The sequence below is a fragment of the Wasmannia auropunctata genome, unplaced genomic scaffold (assembly GCF_000956235.1).
Source record: "Wasmannia auropunctata unplaced genomic scaffold, wasmannia.A_1.0 LD336026.1, whole genome shotgun sequence".
Taxonomy (NCBI): Eukaryota; Metazoa; Arthropoda; class Insecta; order Hymenoptera; family Formicidae; genus Wasmannia; species Wasmannia auropunctata.
In genome coordinates, this window is record NW_012026864.1 from 3588730 (window position 1) to 3611411 (window position 22682).

Below are 22682 nucleotides of genomic sequence, written 5' to 3' on the forward strand. Positions count from 1 at the left end.
TTTTACAGTGGTGTTACCCCTTAACCGTACGCTTTTACGTTTCATAATGATGTTAATAATATTAATAGATAAAGTTTCTTGCACACGTGACCGTTAATTCGATCTCAAAGGCGAGATAATCCAGAAGAGCACTGGAGATACCGCGCAACACTTCCGTGCAGGACACTCACCTACCTCAACGAGAACTAGAACTCGTAAGAAGCTGCAGAACAAGAGTAAAACCAGAGAGAGAAAGAGAGAAAATTCACGCGGTTGAATATAGGAAGTAATGTCATATGGATAAAACCGAATAAAACCGTGATGTTAAACCGCATGTTTATATCCCCGATTTTTCCACTTGGCCTAGAAAGCCGGCAATGCGAGGAAGATTTACAAATCGCTCTTCCCCATACTCCGCTGAATATTGTTAGTCGCGTTGCAATCATCCATATAAATCTCGCCAAATCGCTCCTTATCTACATAACGTAGCAGTGGCTTACTATCTCTAATATCGGCGAGAGATTTGCGAATTTAGAACGTCCTGGAGTAAGATAGCAATCGATCGCGGGAAAACAGACGCGGTTAAGCAAGAAGAAAGCAACTCCAAAGTATACTTCTTAATTCAGTTTTAATGCTTTATTCAACAATTGGAAGAATTTTATTAAACTTCTACAGTATTATCATATCGAAAATTATAAAGTTATTATTATTAAAAAATTCATGTATCTCATATATATTTTTTTAAACCGCTTAGCTTGAATTCTCGAAATAAATACGATAGGTAAATTTGTGTTTAATTAACATCAATAAACGTTAACTTAAACATTTCACAGAACTTGTTTCTTGCCAACGAGAACGTTTGTGTCGCAGGAAAGTCGTATAATCTCCGAGAGCGACGCAGTGAGCAAAGTGAGCAAAGTGTTTCGTGTAATTCCGAAGGATAAAAACAATACTGTTCCATTTGGCGTGAGCGATTAGCGTCTCTTTGAACCGAATTACGTCTAGTTACCAACCATAAACCCCCTCGTTCCCAGTGATTTCGTTATAAACCCGCAGGATTACGTCACGTCGCGTCGAGCGAAAAGATCGATTGACAGCAGCACCGCTATTATTTGCCGGTGTACCGATACAGTGGCTATCAATTCGGCGACAGTGTCGACGCGGTGCCGAAGGATATATTGTTGCGTCAAAGGGATAAACGGCGGACGATGAAAATGTCGAGAGGCAAAGCGGTTTACTCGTAAACATCGCGGCAATAAAGCACGCGGACGATAAAGAAAAACTTGTATCGTCGGGGTGCTCGAATAAGGTTTCTCGCAACCGGAGGGAGAAGAAGGGGGAGGAGGAGGGACAGCGTGAGAGAGAGATAGAGAGGGAAAGAGAGAGCTGTATAATTCACAACTCTTTCTCGGTAAATGTATCTGCTACCCCGAGAATACTCGGGGAAAGGGCAATTGCTGAGCTTGCAGAGAAAACCTCGCCTCTCGCCCACGCTCTGTTATTCAACGATGGGAGTTAACATTTATCGAATATTATGCTCAGAGCGCAGTGATATTTGGACGATATTCAGACGTGTGTTTCCAATCAAGACAATCGTCAATAGCTCAATGCAAACAGCGGGAAGCTTTTTCGATAACAAAATTTCATCCTTGTCTTTCTCCGGTCGGATTTTTCGAAGCTGAAGACTTCGTGTCGCTAAAAGACGCACCTGTATACGAATTCTTTTAATCATGTTCCTGATGGTAATAATAACTTTACATTCAAAAAAAATATATTCTGTCCTTTAGCGGTAGCCTCTCGATTTCTAGAGGACATTTCTTCGATATTCGGCCTCAAGAAGATATTCTAAAATGTAAAGGAATATCATATAATTCTTGATGATAGTCAACTTTTTTTATAAATAAATATGTATATAGAGGAATGTGCTTTCTGTAAGATTTTTTGTAAGATTTTTCACAGAGGAAATATTAAGAAGAATTCCCAACTTACTAGTAAAATATATATATATTTTTTTTTTTAGGTGTACGAAATTATTATGGAATGGCGCAACATTGTCAATCTTCACGTTGAAAAAAGGACCATTTATAGGCCATGCTTGAAAATGACGTTTCAACACGCGAGCTCGACTCTTAATTAAACAAACTTCTCCTAAAGCGAATCGCCAAGGTGTAATCATGTTGTGCAGTCACGCACGCGTCCGGGATCGTAAATCATTCGGATGCGACTGTAATATTCCTGCGCGCGCTCCTGCCGTAACGCGGTCGTTATCCCAACGTGCAGCTGAAAACACGTAAACACACGTAACGACTTTATTGCGTTCACGACGACGGTTCGCGGGGGTGAACTCTTGAATACTAGACGAGTGGCAGTTAACGGCAGCGGAGCGAAACGTGGAGCAGCCGTGGGAAGAGCTTGTATCGAGCCGTAATCAGGGATAAAATTTTTCGCGTTCTCTCTCTTTCTCTCTCTCTTTCTTTCTCTCAGCAAGAGGAACAGCATTTCTCACGAGGCAAATGTACCATCTTCTCGAAACCGATGAAAGATATATTAAAAAAAAAAAGATACGCGAGAGAGCGGGAGAAGCAGAGAGGGTACGACAGAGGATCGTGGGGAAAAGGGAAAGAGGCACGCAAAAGGCTGCCGGAGGCTGCGTTTGCTGCTCTGTCTTCGTGCGCGATAAAACTCCCCGCGGCCTTTCTAGCGACGACGACGATGACGATGACGACCAAGTCGCGAGGAAATATTTGCCGTCTGCTCGGCTAGCCGCGCTCGCGGCTTTTATCCAAGCAGAAGGAAGAAACGCGAAATTAAAGCGGCACTCGGGGACTGATCCGGCACCCAATCCAATCCCTTTTCTTCATTACATTCCGCGCGATCCATCGTTCGCTCTTATTGCCGGACGGACGAAGAAGATTGTAAAGGACCGACACGATCGATTCGGGACTTGATCGGTATTAAACGAGGATCGTGGATGGAGCTGTCGCCTCCTTTTCATTCATTATCTCGCGCCGCGTCGCGTTTCGTATACGTCTCCCCCCGGTTTCATTTGCACGCGAGTCGACGGGAAAGTTATTTACCAGTTGAATAAATATCAATCCCTCAAGGCATTAGATGGATTAATGAAAATCTGGAAATATAAATCATGCTTATTGTGATGCGAAATAAAATTTTCTGCACCTCGCATTTTCGCAGCTTTCTTGTGAAATATCGTAAGAAAATTTCTAATAAAATGTATGATTTTTGTGTGGCGGTGCTTCGATTAAATCATATCGTAAAAATTTTAAAAGCAACTTGATAAGCAAATGATCATCACAAATCGCTGTGTGTTTTGACGGAAAAATGGCGCAAGTAAAAAATTAGCATTTTTGAGATAATGAAGGGAAATCGACCATAAGGATCGATCTTTTTTTTCATTTTCATGAAATTTTAATTTTGGGCTTGTGTTACTTTTATATCCATCAACGTGGCGAGATGTATATAACAGTTTGCGCAGTGAATATATTTGCGCAGTGAAGCATGCGAAAATGTCGTTGCAAAGTATTATTGTGGTGCGTTACGGCGTAAATTTAAATGGAGTAAGCTTTTTGTCGGGATTGAATTTTCGCATAAAGTTTTCATTTACAAAGCGGATAAGCGACAGGGAGTGGAGGAGGAGCGCTAGAAAAACGAAGAAAGAGGAAAGACGAAGTTAAACTGGGATCACTAGTAATCAGAGTTAATCTAATCCCCTTTCTGCGCTATTACGATCCTTCTTACTCTCTCGCACTCCGGAGGAAAGAGATGAGATTTGTATTATTGATTCATTACACATCGTACATTACGACCGTTTTCAAGTTTTTGGAACTGAAGAACTGTAAAAACTTAGAGAATTGTAAAAACTTAGAGAAGAAGGAGTTCTGATGATCTCAAGAAAGTCTTTAAGGAGAGAGGATAATCTGTGTGTTTGTCGGGTATTTTTTTACTTCTCTCGTGTTGCTTCATGAGGCAATTTTCGAAAACCCGCCGCATGCATCACGCGGCAAGTACGACGTCATTGTATCCATGGAAACGGGAGGGGGACGAGACTTTGTCAATGACGTCACTACCTGCAGTTCAGTGCTTGCTCAGGGTAGCCGAGGTCGGCGCCCTCGGAATTGCATCCGGTATGCATCTGTGATGCGACGTCACTACCCCTTTAAATTTATAAACATTCATACATGCTGCTGTATCGACGAAATACCGCGCGTTTTGTCCACTTTGTAATTTTTTGGCTTCGTCTAACCTAAACTGCCCCCTCCCTCTCTAACTTTGTCAAAAAAAAAAAATCTCTACGATGATCGTAAATTTTTTTTCTTCGTCACACGAAATTTCTTTTCGTTCATAGAGAAAGAAATTTATTTGTGCGCGTAATTGAATCGTGAATTTCATTACCAAAAAAAGGGCGTGAAAACCTTTGCACTTTCGATAAGGTTTAAAGGATAAAAGTTTGTTTTATTTTAGCAGTGTTTTCGTATCAATCTGCTTTTTACAACTCTCTCGTATACTCACATGCAACTCTTTCATGTAATATTCGAGCGAAACGAAGTGCACGTGTGCACCGCAGGGCTATCAGAGAAAAAAACTGAATGGCGCGTGTATACAGCGTTTGATAACGTATCTGAAACCCGATCTCACAGTTTCCGAGACCGAACGCAAGATAATCCGTATTAATACAAAAAAGATCTATTCTTACAAACATTTTTATAATTCCGTCGAGTTTATTGTACGCGTGGCAAAAGACCGCAGAAAATGTATGATTTATGATTTGTCTTTGGAAAAAAAGGAGACAACGTAAACGGTTTTATGGAAAAGGAGTAATATAAATATGCGAGTATTGCAAAATAATATATGAAACCATGGGATATAATTCTCAGTATGCATAGAAATAGAAATTTAGTAATAGCTCTGGAGGAACGAATTTTATGAATTTATGAATAAATGTTTTAAAAAGACGAACACAAAGCTGGATAGGAAATTTTTAACGATTCTTATTATGCGCAACAGTTTGATTTAAAATTATAAAGATGACGTTATTAAAATTAAAGTCTTTATAAATTGTAGAAATACTTGCGAAAAAAAGAGCGAGAAGGAGAGAGAGAGAGAGAGAGAGAGAGAGAGAGAGAAAGAGAGAAAGAGAGAAGTAGAGAAAGGAAGTACTATAGATATTATCTTCAGGATTACGTTGATAAAAAGCGTCAAATGCGATTTGTGCCGGTGCCCCGATATTTCTCTCGTATTTTCGTAACTATTTCACTACCGTATATCCCACGTGGAATGGCAAGGCTCATCCAATCCAGAGACAATCATGATACGCAGTTTATACCTTGATCTCTAGTCGCCGGTGAACGGGCCGAAATAAAGTGAGTGCAGTATCATTAGATAATGCCGCGTGTAAAGCATCTCTGAATTCCTCCATTTCTTTTTTTACTGACTAGACATTTTTGCACAGCCTGCCAATCTTCTTGCACATCCGCAAATCAGATTCATCTGTTTCACGTCTGAATTATATTTTCATTAACTACTGTAAGTAGCGTGGTTTAAGAGAACCGCAGTAGGTTGAAAAAGGAAAAAGAACCAGCTTTAATTAACGCTCACAAAGTCTGCAAATATGCATTTTGTCATACTCTCGCGGAGATTCGTTAAAAAATATCTCTCGCAAATATATACAGAAAAATAAGCTTTCGTAAAAAAAAAGCCTGGTTCGCCAACGATTTCGCATTTTTTTTCCTCCCTACGCTATATTTGCGAATGCTTCCTCTCGCCTTTTTCTCGCGCAACCTCGGGAAAAATCGTTTACGAACGGAATTTTTATTATTTTTGGACAACATGTCGCACGCGCACAAGGACACAATCTCCTTGTAACTTTATGCGCGCGCGCGCACACACAGTTTTTTCATCTTCGCCCGCGCTGCGTTACACGCGTGCGAGGGAACGCGAGGCGAGGGTGCTTCTGACTACGCGCAAACAAACGCCGCATCAAGTGCGTATAGGATTGTATGACGGCGTAGTCGCCATTGCAGAAACAAACACAGCGGGCGGCTATTTCGGGAGTATCAGCCGGTCGGCATACTGTATATATTTAGATTATACATATTCGCCTGTCATGCTCACGGAATTGAGCACGCATGATATTCACGCGTATTGCCTCCCCTCTCCTCCTTTTCACTTGTTACTCACTTACGGCGCGAGTGTCACCGAACTGCCCGATAACTGTGAATTATGTAAAGAGAAAAGCACGGTTTATTATATCCATATACCGAGTACTCTAAGTTATAAGTCGCTAGTAAATCACGTAGATGTATGAATAAATTTGTAGCAATCGTGGCGCAGAGATCGAGTTGTGCGTCTGCGAAGACCCGAGTTAAAATCCGACCAGAAACATCGAATTTTTATTCGATCGTTACCTCTCGAAAAGCAATGGTAAACCATGGAGAGAGAGGTATATCTTTGCCATGAAAACTCCTCTAACTAGTAAAGCCGTTCGGAACGGCGTTAAACTCGGTCCCGTACATCTGCGTAAATTATAGATAGCTGTACACCGCAGAAATACGATAAGGGGTCATTACGCTCTGACAAAACTAGAAGGGAATACTGAGTCCTTACTGTAAACAATATTAAACATATTTGAAAAAGGATTGAGAAAATATCAATTTATATTATAAATAACACTTTAACGATATAATAAGTGTAAAAATGATAATTATATATAAGTAATAGTAATTAATTAATAACACAATCATTGTGGTAACAACTGGTTGTGAAAAAACAACAAACATTATCACAATGATTGTGAAATTAGTAAATTACATATTATGTATAATTATTACTTTTACATTTATATCGTTAAAGTGTTAATTATAATATGATTTACTATTTTCTCAATTATTTTGCAAGTATGTTTAATATTGTTTTGTAATATTATTGCAAAAATTGCTTAATACTGTTTACAGAATCCTGTCTTTCTTAAAAAAAGCAAAACTACATTTTATTAACTATACTTCGTATTTACGAATGATACCGGTACCTGTCAATTATGATTCATTTTTTTTTACATTTGCATGTGACATCTCCATGCCTCGCTTTCGCTCGGGAAGTGATTTCGTCGAATAAAGAAGTATCGCGTTAACTGAAGTGTCGTATTTAATTTTCTTGTTCTCGCGTAATTTGACGTGCATTTTCATGAAGATTTCTTCTACACCTGACTTTCGCATGTATGTAAATGCGAGTATGTAAGTTATTTATTTATTACTACTTTTTTGTATTATTATTAATGTTGTAATAGGTAGGCATTATAACAACATATTCAATGTGACGCCGAATTTTTTGCTTGCTAATCTAATTCTTTCTTCTTTCTTTTTCGTTCTGTCTCTTTTAGCTCTATTCTTGAGCAATAGCAATAAAGAATTATTATCATTATTATTATTATTATTATTAAAAAATATAAGACGCGCTTTAAATGACACGCGAGTCAATTAAAACAAATTATATATTTTTATTTTAAACTCTATAATATCGTTTCGCTATGATTTTCTCTAATTTTTCTTTTTTGCATAATCGATCTTTTTCTGCGAAAATCAATTCACTTTTGGGCCAAATAATTATTTGAAAAGTGTCATGTTATTCGGGATAATTATTGGTGAATACTGCACGTAATTAGCCGAACGCTGATGAACATTATTCAAGAGTTCGTAGAATTAATTGTCTTAATAGCCGCCGAGTCTCATGTATATTCATCGTCTCCTTAAGAATTCTTTAAATGCCTGACAAGTGTAATAACTTGACTTATACTACTTGAGCTTCAAGTACAATAGCTTAACTTAAGAATTCGACCATCGTCAAAATTTCAGGCAGAAATTTACATTAAGAGACCATAATTTTTAATCTTAGACTTTTTTTTATAAAAAGATGGGCGAACGGATAACACGTAGTCGAGATTTCATCGCGCAAAGAAAAATTTCCAGGAAACCTCTTAATTTAGGTGCGAAGAGCGAGATAACGTTCTCTTGAATACAAATTTACATATCAATGCGTTAAAGCGTTAATGCGAAGACGTCAAACTTGTAATGTCTGCTCTTGAAAGATTACGTGTTTCGATTTTCTTTTCACGCGCTCAATTCGCAACAGTTTTCGAAACTCTCGAAAATTACTAACGCGTTATTCTTAGCGGAACATTCATCGCGAATGGGTCGTTTGATTTGCAGACAATGAACGAAAGTATCAAAAGCGAAACAATTACGCTCGTTATAATTCATCTCTGACAGAACGATGACGGGAATATGTCAAAGTCTGCACTCTTTGAAAATGCATTCTTTGTGCAAATGCATTTATCAAATGTATGATTTTAAAAACTCGCTGGTGCGCAGCAAAATATCATCATTTTTATTCCGTATTTAACAGCGCAAACCGTAATTTTAAGTTTGAAATGTCGTTTCAGAACGTACTACTATAACTTGTAGGGGGTAAGCTGGAAATTCAATAGAAAATGAAAATGTAACGGTGCGCCAGAACATTAATCTCTCGACTTCGAAGATTAAATTGTCGAGTTACTTGCGTCTAACTGTTTTGTAACGATTGTTCGAGCAAATAACTATGAAGAATTTCGTACCCTTTCTGCTTTCTCTATTTTTCGTCCCAGCCAGACTTTCCATCGTTTCGCGCGCGGAGTTTGCGGAGAGATATTGAATTTGGCGGCAGGAAATTTCAGTCCTTTCCCTATCTTGACAATAGTTCTTTAAAGGGACAACGTGTTACACGTGTGCCGCACGGACGAAGAGCAGATAGAATACATATTTCGTTAAGATTTTACACGAGAGCGAGGGAAAGGTTCGAGTTTAAACTTAGTCGCACGAGAAGCTTAACTCGCCGTTCAACATAAATATTCTACGTAATTTTCCAGTAAACGAACGTGGTAAGATCACGTTCTAAAAAAAATCAGGTCAAAAGCACGCTGCAGCATTTCCGTACAAAGTCAGCGCGTTATATCTGCGCTAAAACGTTAAAACTTGATATTATCTCGGCGATTCATACGCCGCGTACATTTAATTCTGCCGAATTTTTTTTATGAAAATAAAAAAATCTTTTAAATAAAAGCACCATTAATTGTAATAATATTTTGGGGACACAAAATGACAAATAATATAAAAATTGAACTTTTGCTTAACAATGTTTTACGGAATATAATTAAGTTTTTATAACTCTTCATCCCTAGAAATATTACAAGGTCCGAAACTTTACGGAGTTTTTTTTACGAGTTGCTTTTTTTAAAAAACTGAGGAATTTTAATCCTCGGTTAAAAAATTATACTCAGCACATTGTTAAAGGAATACGCTGGTTTTAATCGCAGCATCGTACAATATAAAAAAAAAAAAAAATATATATATATATATATATATATATATATTAGATAAAATCTGACTAAAGATGAATCTTGAGGCAATGAGAGTTAAGCTCACATTCAAATAGCAAGTCACACAAGTATCTCAAGTATCTCAATACATACATACATTGCCGAATGTATATGAGAATTAACATCTCATTATGCATAGAGCGGGATATTCAACGTACAAAGCTTCCTCGATTTACGTAATGGAAGTAGACAATGAAAATACGACGCACAAAATTGTTCCCGGTGAACGTATTCTTCCCACCCCCTCCGGACACATGCTGTGCAGAAATAAATGGTCTCGGGGGCAGCAAGCTGCTGCAGTACTAACCGCCTTACTTTGGGCGAACTTTGATCGCGCGGCCCGGAGACATCGGTGGCAGCCGAAGCCGCGCTACAAAGGATTTCGCATCGGCATCATATCGAATTGAATTAGCGAAACGGCTATCCGATATGCTTCGCTGGCAACGTTCTATGGAATACGACACTCCGGGGCGAGCTTTGGCGCGAGACAATGAACCTGCAGAGTGTGCGGTCTCTTACACACGGTAAATGGAACTTTATAACTTTCAAGTGGAGCGCGAGAGGTATAAATCTGATATAGAACCGGTGGAGATAGTCAACCGCGGCCCCTCCCCCTTCCTCATGTAAAATGAAGATCTTGTATGCAAACTATATGCTGAATCGAATTAGAGGAAATCAGAAAAGCGAAATAAACTTGCGCGAACAAACGCGGCTAGTATAGCGTAAATGAGAAATGCATTCCGAATTAAAGGCCGTTCCTACCTTTGCAGCGAAGAAAACTGTTATGCTAATTATATGCGCCATTATATCGCGCTTGGATATTGACTTTGCGCTACGCTATACTGAAATATCCGCTGCATAAGAACACAACATTCGCTCGTATAGTCGTGTCATTATTGCTTTAAGTATCATTGTTGCTTCGAAGTTATCCAACTTTATTACACGTTAATACAAAATACTGTACTTACGAGAAAGATAATAATTTATTTATATGAAATTATCGAAAGCGAATATCACAACATTAATCGGCCGAGATCCTACGTTAACACGTAATCTCCATAACTTCATTACGTGTTAACGTCTATTAAGACGTAATGTCCTCGCAGTGATAAGCACTAACTTATAAGTTAAGAAAGTTGGTACATCTCTTTATCTGGCGATAACTTCCGAAAATACGATTACGAGTTAAAGCTTATATTTATTCCCTGCACTGCCATTCGTAATTCCACGAGGCAGAGGAGAAAGAAGAGGAGAGGAGAGGGGGGGACGCGGAGTACGGACAAGTTATTAAACACAAATACATGCTCGCTTTATAGCGGAGCGTCATGACTTACACAGGAATGGCCATTTATAAGCGCGTAAAAGAGAGACCCCGCGGCTACACAAAGCGCAGGAGGAGCGCGCAAAAAAAATGTGTGTAATGCGATATATCCTGATCGCGAGGATTGTACAGGTGAGAGAGAGGGGTGACAAGTTTATTATGTTTGAGCAGGGTGTGGGTCCCCGACCGTAAGAGCTTTTAATTGAAGCCACCCCCGCGCCTCTCGGGAACCCCTTTGGGGTTCTCCTTATAACCTAGGTATATGGACAATTGAGCTATTCTTGATGCCTAAATTGTTTACACTGCGACCCCGCCCCCCTATCGAATGATCGCGATCACGGGTGTCGGTGTGTACGTCTCGCGCGTTAAGCCGCTCTTAAGTACCATTCACACGTGTAAGCTCCGAACCTATTTCGAACACGCCGCGCTGGGCGCGATACCTATATGTACGTATCGAGGCGTTATAGATTCAATTCGCTTTAACTGGAAGTATCGAATGGGTACATCCGACGACATAAACTTTACGCGACGGCGATAAAAGGCGTCCGCCGAGTGAGTAAAGAATAATCGTAATACCTCGTCGCGTCGCGTCGGTCCGAGGATTTAACTCGCTTGTAAAACTCCCTCCTGTCGCCAAGACCGCGGTCGTACTCCCAGAGCTCCCGCTCTTATACGAGCAGCTCTAAATTTACCGTGTACATCGTTACTCGAAAAAGCTGCTGCTGCTGCTGCGTCTCACCCCCGCTGTAACGAGATAAGTTAAATAATGAGGCTTTAAAGACATTGATACTCGCCGCGCGAGAGAACCTGCAACCGCTTTGAGAAGCGAATAATGGAATAACGGCGACACGATATATGGACGGAGTGGTGCGTGGCTATCATCTCTCCTCGGCGTAAAGCCGAGAAGCCACACAATCCGCGCGGTGTTTGCGAACATGGACCGACGGCGACGTTGAAGGATGAGGTGAACGAGTGACGGGTCCTCCTAAGTGACGTGATACCGTCAGCTCCCACCGTGACACGCGGGCATGATCTTGATCCGCGATCGGGGTCAATCGCTATTTTCGATCCGGGAAGAATGCGGCTGCGCGCGCGCGCGCGGTACTCGAGAGCATTCCAAAAGCGCGCCCGCGATTCTGCGCGGAGCGGGTAGGTAGAACGAAACGCGCATCGCGCGCACGTTTTTGTTTAGCGGCGTGTTTATTTTTATTGCACAGCCGCCCGGCACACACTGTAAACCCGTCGATACTGTCGTGCGCTAAACGCGATCAAAGTATACGCAAATGCCGTTTTATGAATTATTCATGTGAGTCGATCGATGTTCCGCGGTGCCGCGATGGATTCGAAAAATTACCGTGACGCCCGATAAATAAACCGATACGTGTTTTATATTAAGCTTCGTTTCTGCGACATTTTCTGTCCGTCGCTTGTTTTCAAACGAATTTCGAGGTGGTTCTTCTTGCAATGAAAATTCTGTAGGGAGAGGGGGGGGTTGGTCTCTCTCTTCTTTTCTTCGCTACTCGTATACGTACTTAAAATCAAACTTACAATTAGCAGCGGCAAACTTTCGACTAAAATTTTAATAACTTACTGTTATTAATTGAAACTATTATGTAAAACTATAGTTAACTTATTAAAAGAGAGTCAATATATGTAGTTAAAGTATATATAGAAATATTTGAATATATTTTGAATACCAGTACTACCCCTCGCATAAATTAGACGAAACAATTATTTCGGGAGTAAAAATTTATATTATCGTTATAGTTTGTCGGGAATTTTCAAATAATTTCAAGAAATTGCCGTATAAAATCTCAGAAAATGTATCATCTTCGAAATGACACGTTTTCACTTAACTGAAAACATACATTTTCCTCAATACTGTGATTGAACGAACGGGAGATGCGTCGGGTTGTTTCTCTCCTCCTTCCCCCCCCCCTCTCTCTCTTCCTCCTCCCTCTCTCGTTCTCGCTCTCACCTTCTGCGACCTATTTTTCCGTTGGAGTTATGACGCCGTCACGATGACGTCACCGCCGCACTGACGTCACTACCACTCCCTTACGTGACCATTCAGGATGACCTCGTTTCTCTCCCTTCGAATTTCACCCTCTCCGATTCGTCCCCCTCTCCTCCCAGCGGCTCCGTCCCTAGAGCTTAATGGCCACCTCCTGCGCCATTCATGTGAACATTTCCTCGCTTAGTGGATGTTTTATTTCATAAAACGGTTCGTTATGCGGTCGTGTAAACGCAATGCTTTTCGTGACGCCCTCGACATAATGTGGTTTCTTCAGGACCGATGAAAATTCTATATCACTTGCACACTTTTGTTATTATGCCATTTGTGTTTATGTAAGAACACACACGTGTGCCATATTAAAAGTCTCGCAACTATCAATGTATCGTATCAATTAAAGAGAGAAAGTTAGATATATCTACATATTTTTCATATTTGATATTGAAATTCGTAAATCATCAAAATTGTACGCTAGAAAGTGACAATCTTAATTCGTATCTACAATCAAGCAGCATGTAAACGGTCAAGAAACCGTTTACGATTTATATTCAGACCATGTTAATATGCTTGACAATTTATTAAGCGAATAATATTATTTAAATTATCAGTGCGCATCAAGTAAAGTGCAGCTTTATTTGAATCATTCAAAGCACATATGAATTGCCTTTGTGCGCGTCCACAACCTTCATTTCAAATTATGATTTTCAAAAGCTCCCGTTTCAAAAGTTCCAAATGAACCACTTCAAACGTATATGCGCAGCCACGTGAATAGTTGGAACGATTGAATATTTCGAAATCAAGTACCCGCGTAACAAGTACGTATTACGATTAAACCGCAGGATAAAAATATGAAGGCGGCTGATTAGTTAGAAATATCGTAGGCTGAAGCTAAATCATTTTAGTTAGCGGAACGTCGATAATAGAACACACACACACACACACATACATACACACGAATACATGCGCTATAGCTGGGGGGATGGATGCACAAAATAGGATTACGGCCAACAGACGCAGGCACGTTAACGGCTCAGTAGTAAATCCAGATATTTCGCCGACGTAAAATTATGTGAAAAAAGGAAAATTATGTGTTCGCTAGAAATCAAGCAAAAGTCTAATCGTTTGGTTTCGTATCTTTCGCTGATGAAAGAAAATATCAAATCTTATTTGAAAAAAAAAAGAAAAAACTGCAAAAAATTATCGAGCTGATGATTGAAACTTTTAGAATTGCATGTTAGAATTTGAAATGACAGAATGGATATATTTAACGTCAGATGTGAACGCGTTAAAAATTATAATACATATAATTATAATACATATATAGATATATAATTATAATTACGATTATTATTTAATAAAGCGTTACCCGAGCGTATAGAATTATTAACGTACATTAGTCGTAGTTATTCTACCAAAAATGTCGCATGATATAATTTATCACATGCGACATTTTTGCGTTAATGTAAGGTCATCTAATAAGATTTATTAAATTAAATAGACATGTTTTTTTTAGTATAAATGAGATAAAATCGTTTTTACTATTATTTATTGAAGCAGATATATAATGTAAATTAGTTACTGAAAGAAACACGAAGTCGTTTCGAAGTTGCTTGGGTCTACTTATAAAACTTCAGGTTCAAAGTAAGGTCGAAGAATTTCCATTTAATTTACCACACAATACCGCGAGAGCCGCAATGATCTTGCAAATTAGAACGGAAGAATGACTTATCGCGCGAGAAGCAAGATGTTTTTAATAATAACAGCAGCCTAATAATAACGGTTCGCAGTTTTCCGATTAACGTCGACTTGTTGTAATCGAGGAGAGGCAAGGAAGACCGTGGATATTTTATAATTATCGAACCCCAAGAACTTTCATCATTTCATTAGATGGAAATATAAGGGACGAAAACAAAACGCAATTTGATAATTAATCGTTTCACTCTGCCAGGAGATACTCATGATTGCTACAAATTTGTTTTTAACGCTTCAGCAAACGGATCGCGCCTTTTTCCGACCATTCTCCGCTTTGCGACTTTATCTTTCATAGCGCAGGTTTAACGGAGCAAAAAAAAAAAGGAAGGTAAAAGGCGACGCCCTGCGTCCTTGGCTAGGAGTATCGATAAATGTCACAGTGGTTCTCTCAAACCTACTCAAATAAAACTCGAAAGTGGGTTAGCGTTTCACGGATCTCATCTGCTACGATGACTGCTGGTTTTTGCCTCGACTCTAATTAAAAATATACGATTATACGCTGCGAAACGTGCACTTAAGGTACACGTCAATTTACTTGACGTTAAGTTGATCGGTATCTTTACGTTAGCAAACCGTTTCGCCTGATTAAATGATATTCTTGATTTTCACATTTTGTATGTTCAAACATACAACGGGTTATTGTTGAAGGAAGGAACACTCCAATCTTGGAGGGCTCGCAATGAATAATAGACGATAACGCGATACACCCGCGATTGCACCCGTTGGTCATTAACCGAGCGGAAAACTGCTGATTAGATCGGCGCAGGCCGTGAAACGAGCCCCCTTTCCTCCATCCTCCGTGCCGAATCGCCACTTCCGCCACTCCCATCCCGGGTGCTGAGGAGATTCTACAAGGTGGAAAGCACGAATTTTCGTGTGCCAAATGAATTTTCGCCAAAAGGGCGAAAACGCGCCCGCTTGTCCGTATAGTTGATAGACCCAATATCTATGCAGATTCGGTCGAGCGAATGTAGGCCGTGCGTCTCCCGCCGAATTGGCTGACTTTATTTATTTTTTTCGTTCGTCAGTCTCGGAGAAGTCAACCGCCGCGGCGAAAGACGCGCGCGCGAAACCGTCGGTTTCGATTGTACCGCCCGCGCCGCGCGGATTTCATGTGCGACGCCGCAACTCTCTCCGCCGCTTTTCTGTCTAATTTTCTACCCCGGAGAGCGAACGTCATCCAGCTTAATTGGCTCCCGCTTTAATTAAAGTGAATGAACTGGCTGCGCGGAAATATTCCGGATTTTAGGTACACTTTCGACATTTTGTGTGACCGACATTTATCAACTATAAGTACAATATACTAACTTTGTTTATACCGCAATTTAGTTCTGACTATACGACTCCATGCACATTTACATTCATATATTAGTTCATGTATTATATACGTGCAGCCGAATACATTATAGCAAATATTTATAAATACGCCCTCGGAGTGACCCATTTTCCGTAATGATCCATTATTTGTGATCATTAACTAATGAGTATAAAGTCAACAGTAAATTCAGATTTTTATGTAAAACGCAGTTTCAATCACTTTGGTTTTAATCACCACAGATTAAACAGTTGCGTCCCGTTTATATGTTTATTCAATCGATTTTATAGACAGCAGTGATAGTTATACAAAAGATAATTGATTTGCGTTCTGTCCAATAAATACATTCAGATATTCGATAGAGACTTTTTGTTTAGTAAAATTGAACGTTGTTTAAATTCAATATTTTACCATTGCTTTCCTTTCACGAGACGTGCACTCTCTCTCTCTGCATTCTCAAAAGGGATACTCAATAACCATTTCATATCGCTCGTAATTCATTCAACCATTTCGTTATTGTTTAATTTCAACCACAAACCTTCCGAAATATTTCAATTTTGTTTTTAAGATTTAATTTTCTTGTTTTTTTTTTTTAACAATTACGTTATGGAGCTTTTTGTTTCCGGCGAAAATGCATTCGCAGAACGCCGACCGCCATTTGGAAACTTCTCGGATAGTTTCGTGGAAAGACTTCTCTCCTGGAAGGACATGCGCCTAAAGCGCGCGCAATCTCGGTGGAAACGAATTCCGTGAATAGCAATCAACGGAGCATGGTTAATCGCATTAAATACTATCGATTCATCCAGAACGTGCGGAATCCAAATGCGCGTCACCGGATGTAATTGTAATCAGTCAATTTGCGAAATGTGCACCTTGCGGGATTCATTGTATCGGCAGAAGCGTCACGTTTCGTTGGGCTTTAATCTTCCGTCGAATGAAATTCATTTGGATCGAGCAGAATCGAAATGAACACGGGAGAACAGCGGCTTACGTATACCGGATTAATTAACGACGGCTTTTTTTTGTGGTACTCGTGACGGAAATACTTTTAACGGCAACTATATCGATTGTAAAAAAAAAAAACAAAGAAAGAAAGACGCGATACAGAAATTCCATCGCCAACTCGTTTTAATCTTTAATCCGCCGGTTATTACTAATAGCTTAAATATACGCAATTAAAAATAAATCAAGTTTCGCTTTGATCACACAGACATCACCGTGATATCATCAAAGTAGATTCAATACGGTTACGACGTTAACTTATAACACAGTAAAATCATATCTTCATATAGAAATTATGAGAATTATGCTTTGATTTGCCACGTTAAAATTCCTTATACTCGCTAAAGAAATTCACTAAACAGCGTTTCCCCTTTGGCTATTTCCAGGACATCGATTACGACGGTTTCCGCAAGTTCCTGAATTCGTATCTGGAGATCGATACGCCGGAAGAATTATGCCGACATCTTTTCCTTTCGTTCGTCAGGAAGGACTCGCGCGGAGTGGACGGCAAAGCCTTCAAAGTACGTATCGTCGTTTAAAGATTGGAGATTAGAAATAATAAAAGTCGCATGGTCTTATCCGCTATTGCGAATAGATTGAGCGCAAATTGGCCGCGAGAAGTAGAGAAAAAAAAAGAGAATCTAGTCACGAATTTAGTGCCACGAAGTGGCAGTGTGTTGAGCGTATACAAGCCCGAGACGCGCACCGCAGCCGCAATGGGTATCATGTCGGGGATAGGAAAGCGTGTCACGTCATGCGAGGGCGCTTTTGCCATAAAAAGCAACAATAAGAGATACTCGTAAACGAGATACTTTTGCCCAGGCGCGCTCGCGCCGGGAATTAAAAACGCCGCGCGTATTATACGCCGTTTGTTGGCTCCCAGGAGATGGCCGTGCTCTCCTCGACAACCGCCTGCGCCGCAATTACATCGCACACGACTTCCAGCAGTAACGTTAATAGCACCGGCGTACCGGGCGGCGCTACGACGGAGAGCCACGTTGGATCCTCGCTGGCCGACAAAATTCACGGAATTACGGAAAAATTGCAAGCGCTGGGCCATCACAGAACGGAAAGCGAAGCCTCGAGGACGCGGGGTAAAGTATACCGCTCAATTAGTTTACTGACACAGCCCATTATCGTGATAGTTACATTATTAGTTTGCTATATCCAATAAGGAAGGAACTGGAAGTGTATAACGCAAACTCTTCGCATTTTTCAACGTGAAAAAATTGAGCTCCTACATCATTCTATTAGGATCATTCTATTAGATTCTATATTAATTCTATTAACAGAATTATTAGATTCTATTAATTCTATTAACAGAATCTATTAATTAAATCTAATAGATTCTATTAATTTCATCTTCAAGAGATCTTTCTACAATTCCGATAAAAATCAAATTAACATTTAATATATCGTTTCATCTAGATAAATTGTCTTCTTTTTACAATTATATAAATTGTAATGATACATAAATATCGTAACAATGCGCTGTCGCGAGAGAAAGAGTCAACCAATACAAAATCACTGTATCAATGATATTTTAATGCGAATATTTTTCTTCTCAATTTGTACTGGCAGCGCACTGGCCTTCCGTTTCTCAGGGGCTGTATTTTTACGGTAAACGAATACTCTTGGACAAAATAGGTCAGCAGCAGGCAAAAAGAAAATGACAATTCCGATGGTTTGAATTTTTTTTTTACCCTGCATCGTATATCGGGCTGTTGTTCGCTTCGGAAATGGCGGACGAATAACAATCAATCCGGTCCAAAGAAGCTTTGAATAAGGACTCCTTTAAGCGCGCCGACGGCACCATTTGTTAAAATAAATTCCCTGTAAATATCGACTCGTGCGATTCTTTAACGCGAGTTGATTCATACAGAGACGTTATGAAAATATACACCCGGGCATGTGAAATCTCGCATATATTTTTAATTTCTGAACATAACGTTGCAGACGATTAATTAGATAGTATTTATCGGGGAAAGACGAAAAAAGAAACTTTCGCTTGTTTCGCTGAAAAAAATATAGAGTACAATTCTCGCAATCGAAACTGCCTTTATTACGAATAAAACGCGGGAGATCTGAGACGTCCCGTATAAACAGATGTATTCCACGGAAGACACGGAATATAGCCACCGGGAAACATTAGACGTTCCGGGACTATCGGGTAATGAATATTTAGCCGAATGAATCTTTCAAGGCGCCGCGCGCCGCGCGTCCCGCCTGTGGTATATAGAGGCAAGATCAACTCTGCGGGGCCGATCGATCATGCTGTTTGTTTTTCTTGTATTTCACGCAATCGCACATGGACCGATTCAGGAAGCGTGCATCCGATGTTAACGGTCACCCATACGTCGTACAGCTGTCACGACGTGCTAGAGAAGAAGAGCACGGATAGCAGTCCAAGTCAAAGCCAAATGTCGCGTAATTCATCCAGGAAGTCGAACAATTCTCTCCTAGTCAACGTCAACGTCAACAACGGGAAATTGGAAGGTATGGGCAATCGCTGAATCCAATACACATACGGCACATCGAGCGCAATACTGTTCGCAAACACGCAGACCCCGTGTCCCCAGCGATAATCTCGAGCCATTTGGAGATTATTGCAGAATGGATTTCCGCTCTTGGATCCGCGTCCGCTCTTTTCCCCCCCCCCCGTCGGTATAGCGTTATAATCTTTTCGCCATATATATTTTTCGCGCGGTTCTTTCTTTGTTCATTAACCCAGAAGAGTTATATACTCCACGGTAAATTGACTAATCTCGAATACACGTGTGTAAGTGCGAGGCTCCCTTTAACGAGCTTCGGTTCCGCTATACCTCCTTGGATACTCCACCTGTGTGCGCTATCCGCTCTTTTCATTCTAGATACTTGAAGCTTTCGCTATACACAGGGCCGGCTCTCGATAAAGAATCGGTTCTTCGTGATCGAGAGCGCCTTCTCGAGGAACATCCTGCATTAAAGTTTCCCTCGAGCAGCTGTGTATATATCATATATATATGGCTTTATGTGAATGCGGGATTAAAGGATGCTAGATCGTGCCGCTTAAAAGATTTCTCTTCCCGACGTACGTGCAACTCGCGTATCCGTGAAATTCGCTGCACGACGCGGGATTCATTTTTGCCGGGTGAGATCGCCGCCGTAACGGTATGACAAAGGGATCCATTTTAGTCGCCATCGATCTTACAGTGGCGCTTTACTCTCCGTCCCTCTCTCCTCTGTCTCTCTCTTTTTCTCTTTTTCTCTCTTTCTCTCGCTCCCAAACAAAACCTGAGATCGTAAATGCTGCGATGAATTACAGCTCGGAGGGACGTGACATCTCTTTCAGAAGTGTACTTCACCATATAACGTGAACGACAGTCAGCGTAATCGAAAAAAATAGCGACCGCAATGTCCGCAGTACCGCGGTGTGCCGCCCTTCGTACCGCTTTTACGATATCGACGTAGCTATCTCCTTGCTTCATTATGCGCTTCCGCGAATGTTACGGCGTGGCGTTTCGCGCTATTTTTACCCACGCAGAAAGCATATGTCATATCTTATTCGACGCGCATTTAATGACTCCATCGTCAGAAATATCATCGATAGAAAAGAAATGTTGTCGTACTCGATAATTAATCTGGTTAAAATTTCACGTGAAACTCGATAGGCTTCGAGTTGGCGAGAAGACGCCCAAGATCAAGGTGCGATCAGTATATAGGTATATAGGTTTCCGTCGGTTTTCCAGCGCGCTCCTCTAACATGTAAAAATCGATTTAAATTACTCGGCGCGAGACGTCAACACGCGGTGTGTTTATGTCTGCGCTAAATGAAGACGCACCGGATAAGTGACGGAAATAATCATGCTTACGTTATGGATTTAAGGGAAATATTTATTCACGTCTGCGGCGATCGTGCCATCGATCGCGCGCATAAACTCTCTAACGCGCGCGAGCGCGCGCGTCTTACTGGAGATACAGGAAATGGAGATTGCTATTTTAAATTCTGGTTCGTACATGACGAATCTATACGTATAACGGCCGGGAGACGGGGTCTGATCTTCACGAAATGTCACGGCGTTATATACCGGGGGCTGTGTACGCGATTGAGAAAACTCCGCGGGGTTCTATTTCCGGGTCTGTTTGAAGAACGGGGGTCTGATCTTATCATCTCTTCGTGAAACACATGCAAGCGCTTCGCCGCGTGTCGGAACACATCATCGACATGAGGTGATGAAATCCCGAGTTAAAATCCCTTCCTCGCGCGCCTCTCGGTACACGGTGAAAAATGCAAGGAAAACATCGCAAATATGATCCGAAAATAGAGAGGGTATATGACGAATCAATGTTCCGATAGTACCGTACGGTGCCCCCGAGCCATTTTGAAATTGTTGCTGAGCCGGGCTGAGCCAAGCTGAGCGACAGAGACTCTCGATCTCGTCTTTTATGAATCAGAAGATGAATAGTCGCCTCCAGGTGCACGCTTCGTAATAAAAAAGGGGTCATAAAATACATCGTGTGAAAAACGTATGAAGAGGACAGGAATAGAGAGTGAGAAAAATTGCTACGACCGCGATGTACCTATATATACGGAAATATTCGATTCGAATGCATAATGACGAAATTCAACGACACACACTTCGCACTCTCAATGATCAAAATCTTATATAAAAATTTACTTCCATCTCTTCTACATATATATATTTCCGTAGTTTCGTTAATACATATTTCTCCGACATTTCTCTGAAGAACTGACAAATACCGAAATACGCCACTTCGAGTGCGGGAAGCTTAAGAAGAAAAAATAGAACGTCTAAAAATAAATGCCCAACGTCATTTCGTGTTGCCTTAATTAATGAACTTGCTAATCTACTAGCCGTATCGATCCGGAATAGCGCAGAGTGGGACACCACGCGCGTTTCGAATAATTCGCGCGGCATACGGGCGAGTTTGCGTAGCGCATGCACACGTGCCAGTGTCACCGAAATAGCTGGTACCGCCAGTATCATCCGGTATAAATGACGTCACGAGAGTGTGCGAGAGAATGATACCAGGTTCCCGGGGCCACGTCTCAGTGACTCTTGAGTCGCAGGAGAAGCAACAAGTGCTAAATCATTAAGCGCACATTGACGTCAACGCGCGCGCCACTCGACAATCGGGGGTTATAATCTCATTATTCGATCCTAATTAACAATCGGTCGTCGTACAAAGAGACTGGATAATCCAGTGAGATCAGTTTTCCACCCCTTTTTTTCTCTTAACAGTGGAAAATGGTCCAGTTACCGAACGTGTCGGGAGTGAAGCTGAAGGAAGGTGAGATAAAATTTCACGACTTTCGAAGACTCAATGCCGAAATTCTGCACTGAACGCGTGTAAAAGAGAATTTTTCGCGATTATATACATACAATATATATGTACAACCAACATTTATAGCGACATATGCAGATTTTCTTTTAATTCATCACATGTCACATGACAAATATATGCCAATCCAATTACGGAAAATCGACTAAATAATCCATATAACAACCCGCAAATAATAATTAGTTCAATTTACTGAACTCGCTCATTACTCATGATTATCACAGATTTTCATTAAAACAAGGAGCAAAGCCGAACAGTCACTATATTGTACGGTTATGAAATTACGTGCGATAAATTTTCGGTAAATCGTCCACGTTAAGAGAAAAAAATAATGCGAGGGAAAAGCTATTTCACTGCTCGAGATATAAATAATATATGTTGCATACAGACGTTACATAGGCAATAGAAGGTAATTTAGTAGATTTATTCAAAGTTTCAGCAACGCTGAACGTCACGGTGATTAATCGTCATGTACGCAATCGATCAGAACGTCGCCGTTCTCTCGTTGCCGAACGATTTTTCTTTTTTTCCC

At 40.6% G+C, this 22682-nt stretch overlaps 1 protein-coding gene across 2 annotated transcripts in view; it reads left to right on the forward strand.

The window, feature by feature from the left end:
• Positions 1 to 22682, forward strand: part of LOC105452890 (diacylglycerol kinase 1) — a 97020-nt gene that overhangs the window by 61410 nt on the left and 12928 nt on the right. For both annotated transcript variants that reach the window (XM_011694442.1, XM_011694443.1), the window contains exons 4-6: positions 17194 to 17328; positions 17691 to 17901; positions 19130 to 19303. In XM_011694442.1, coding sequence (XP_011692744.1) covers positions 17194 to 17328; positions 17691 to 17901; positions 19130 to 19303 — 520 coding nt within the window. The remainder of the gene's footprint in view (positions 1 to 17193; positions 17329 to 17690; positions 17902 to 19129; positions 19304 to 22682) is intronic.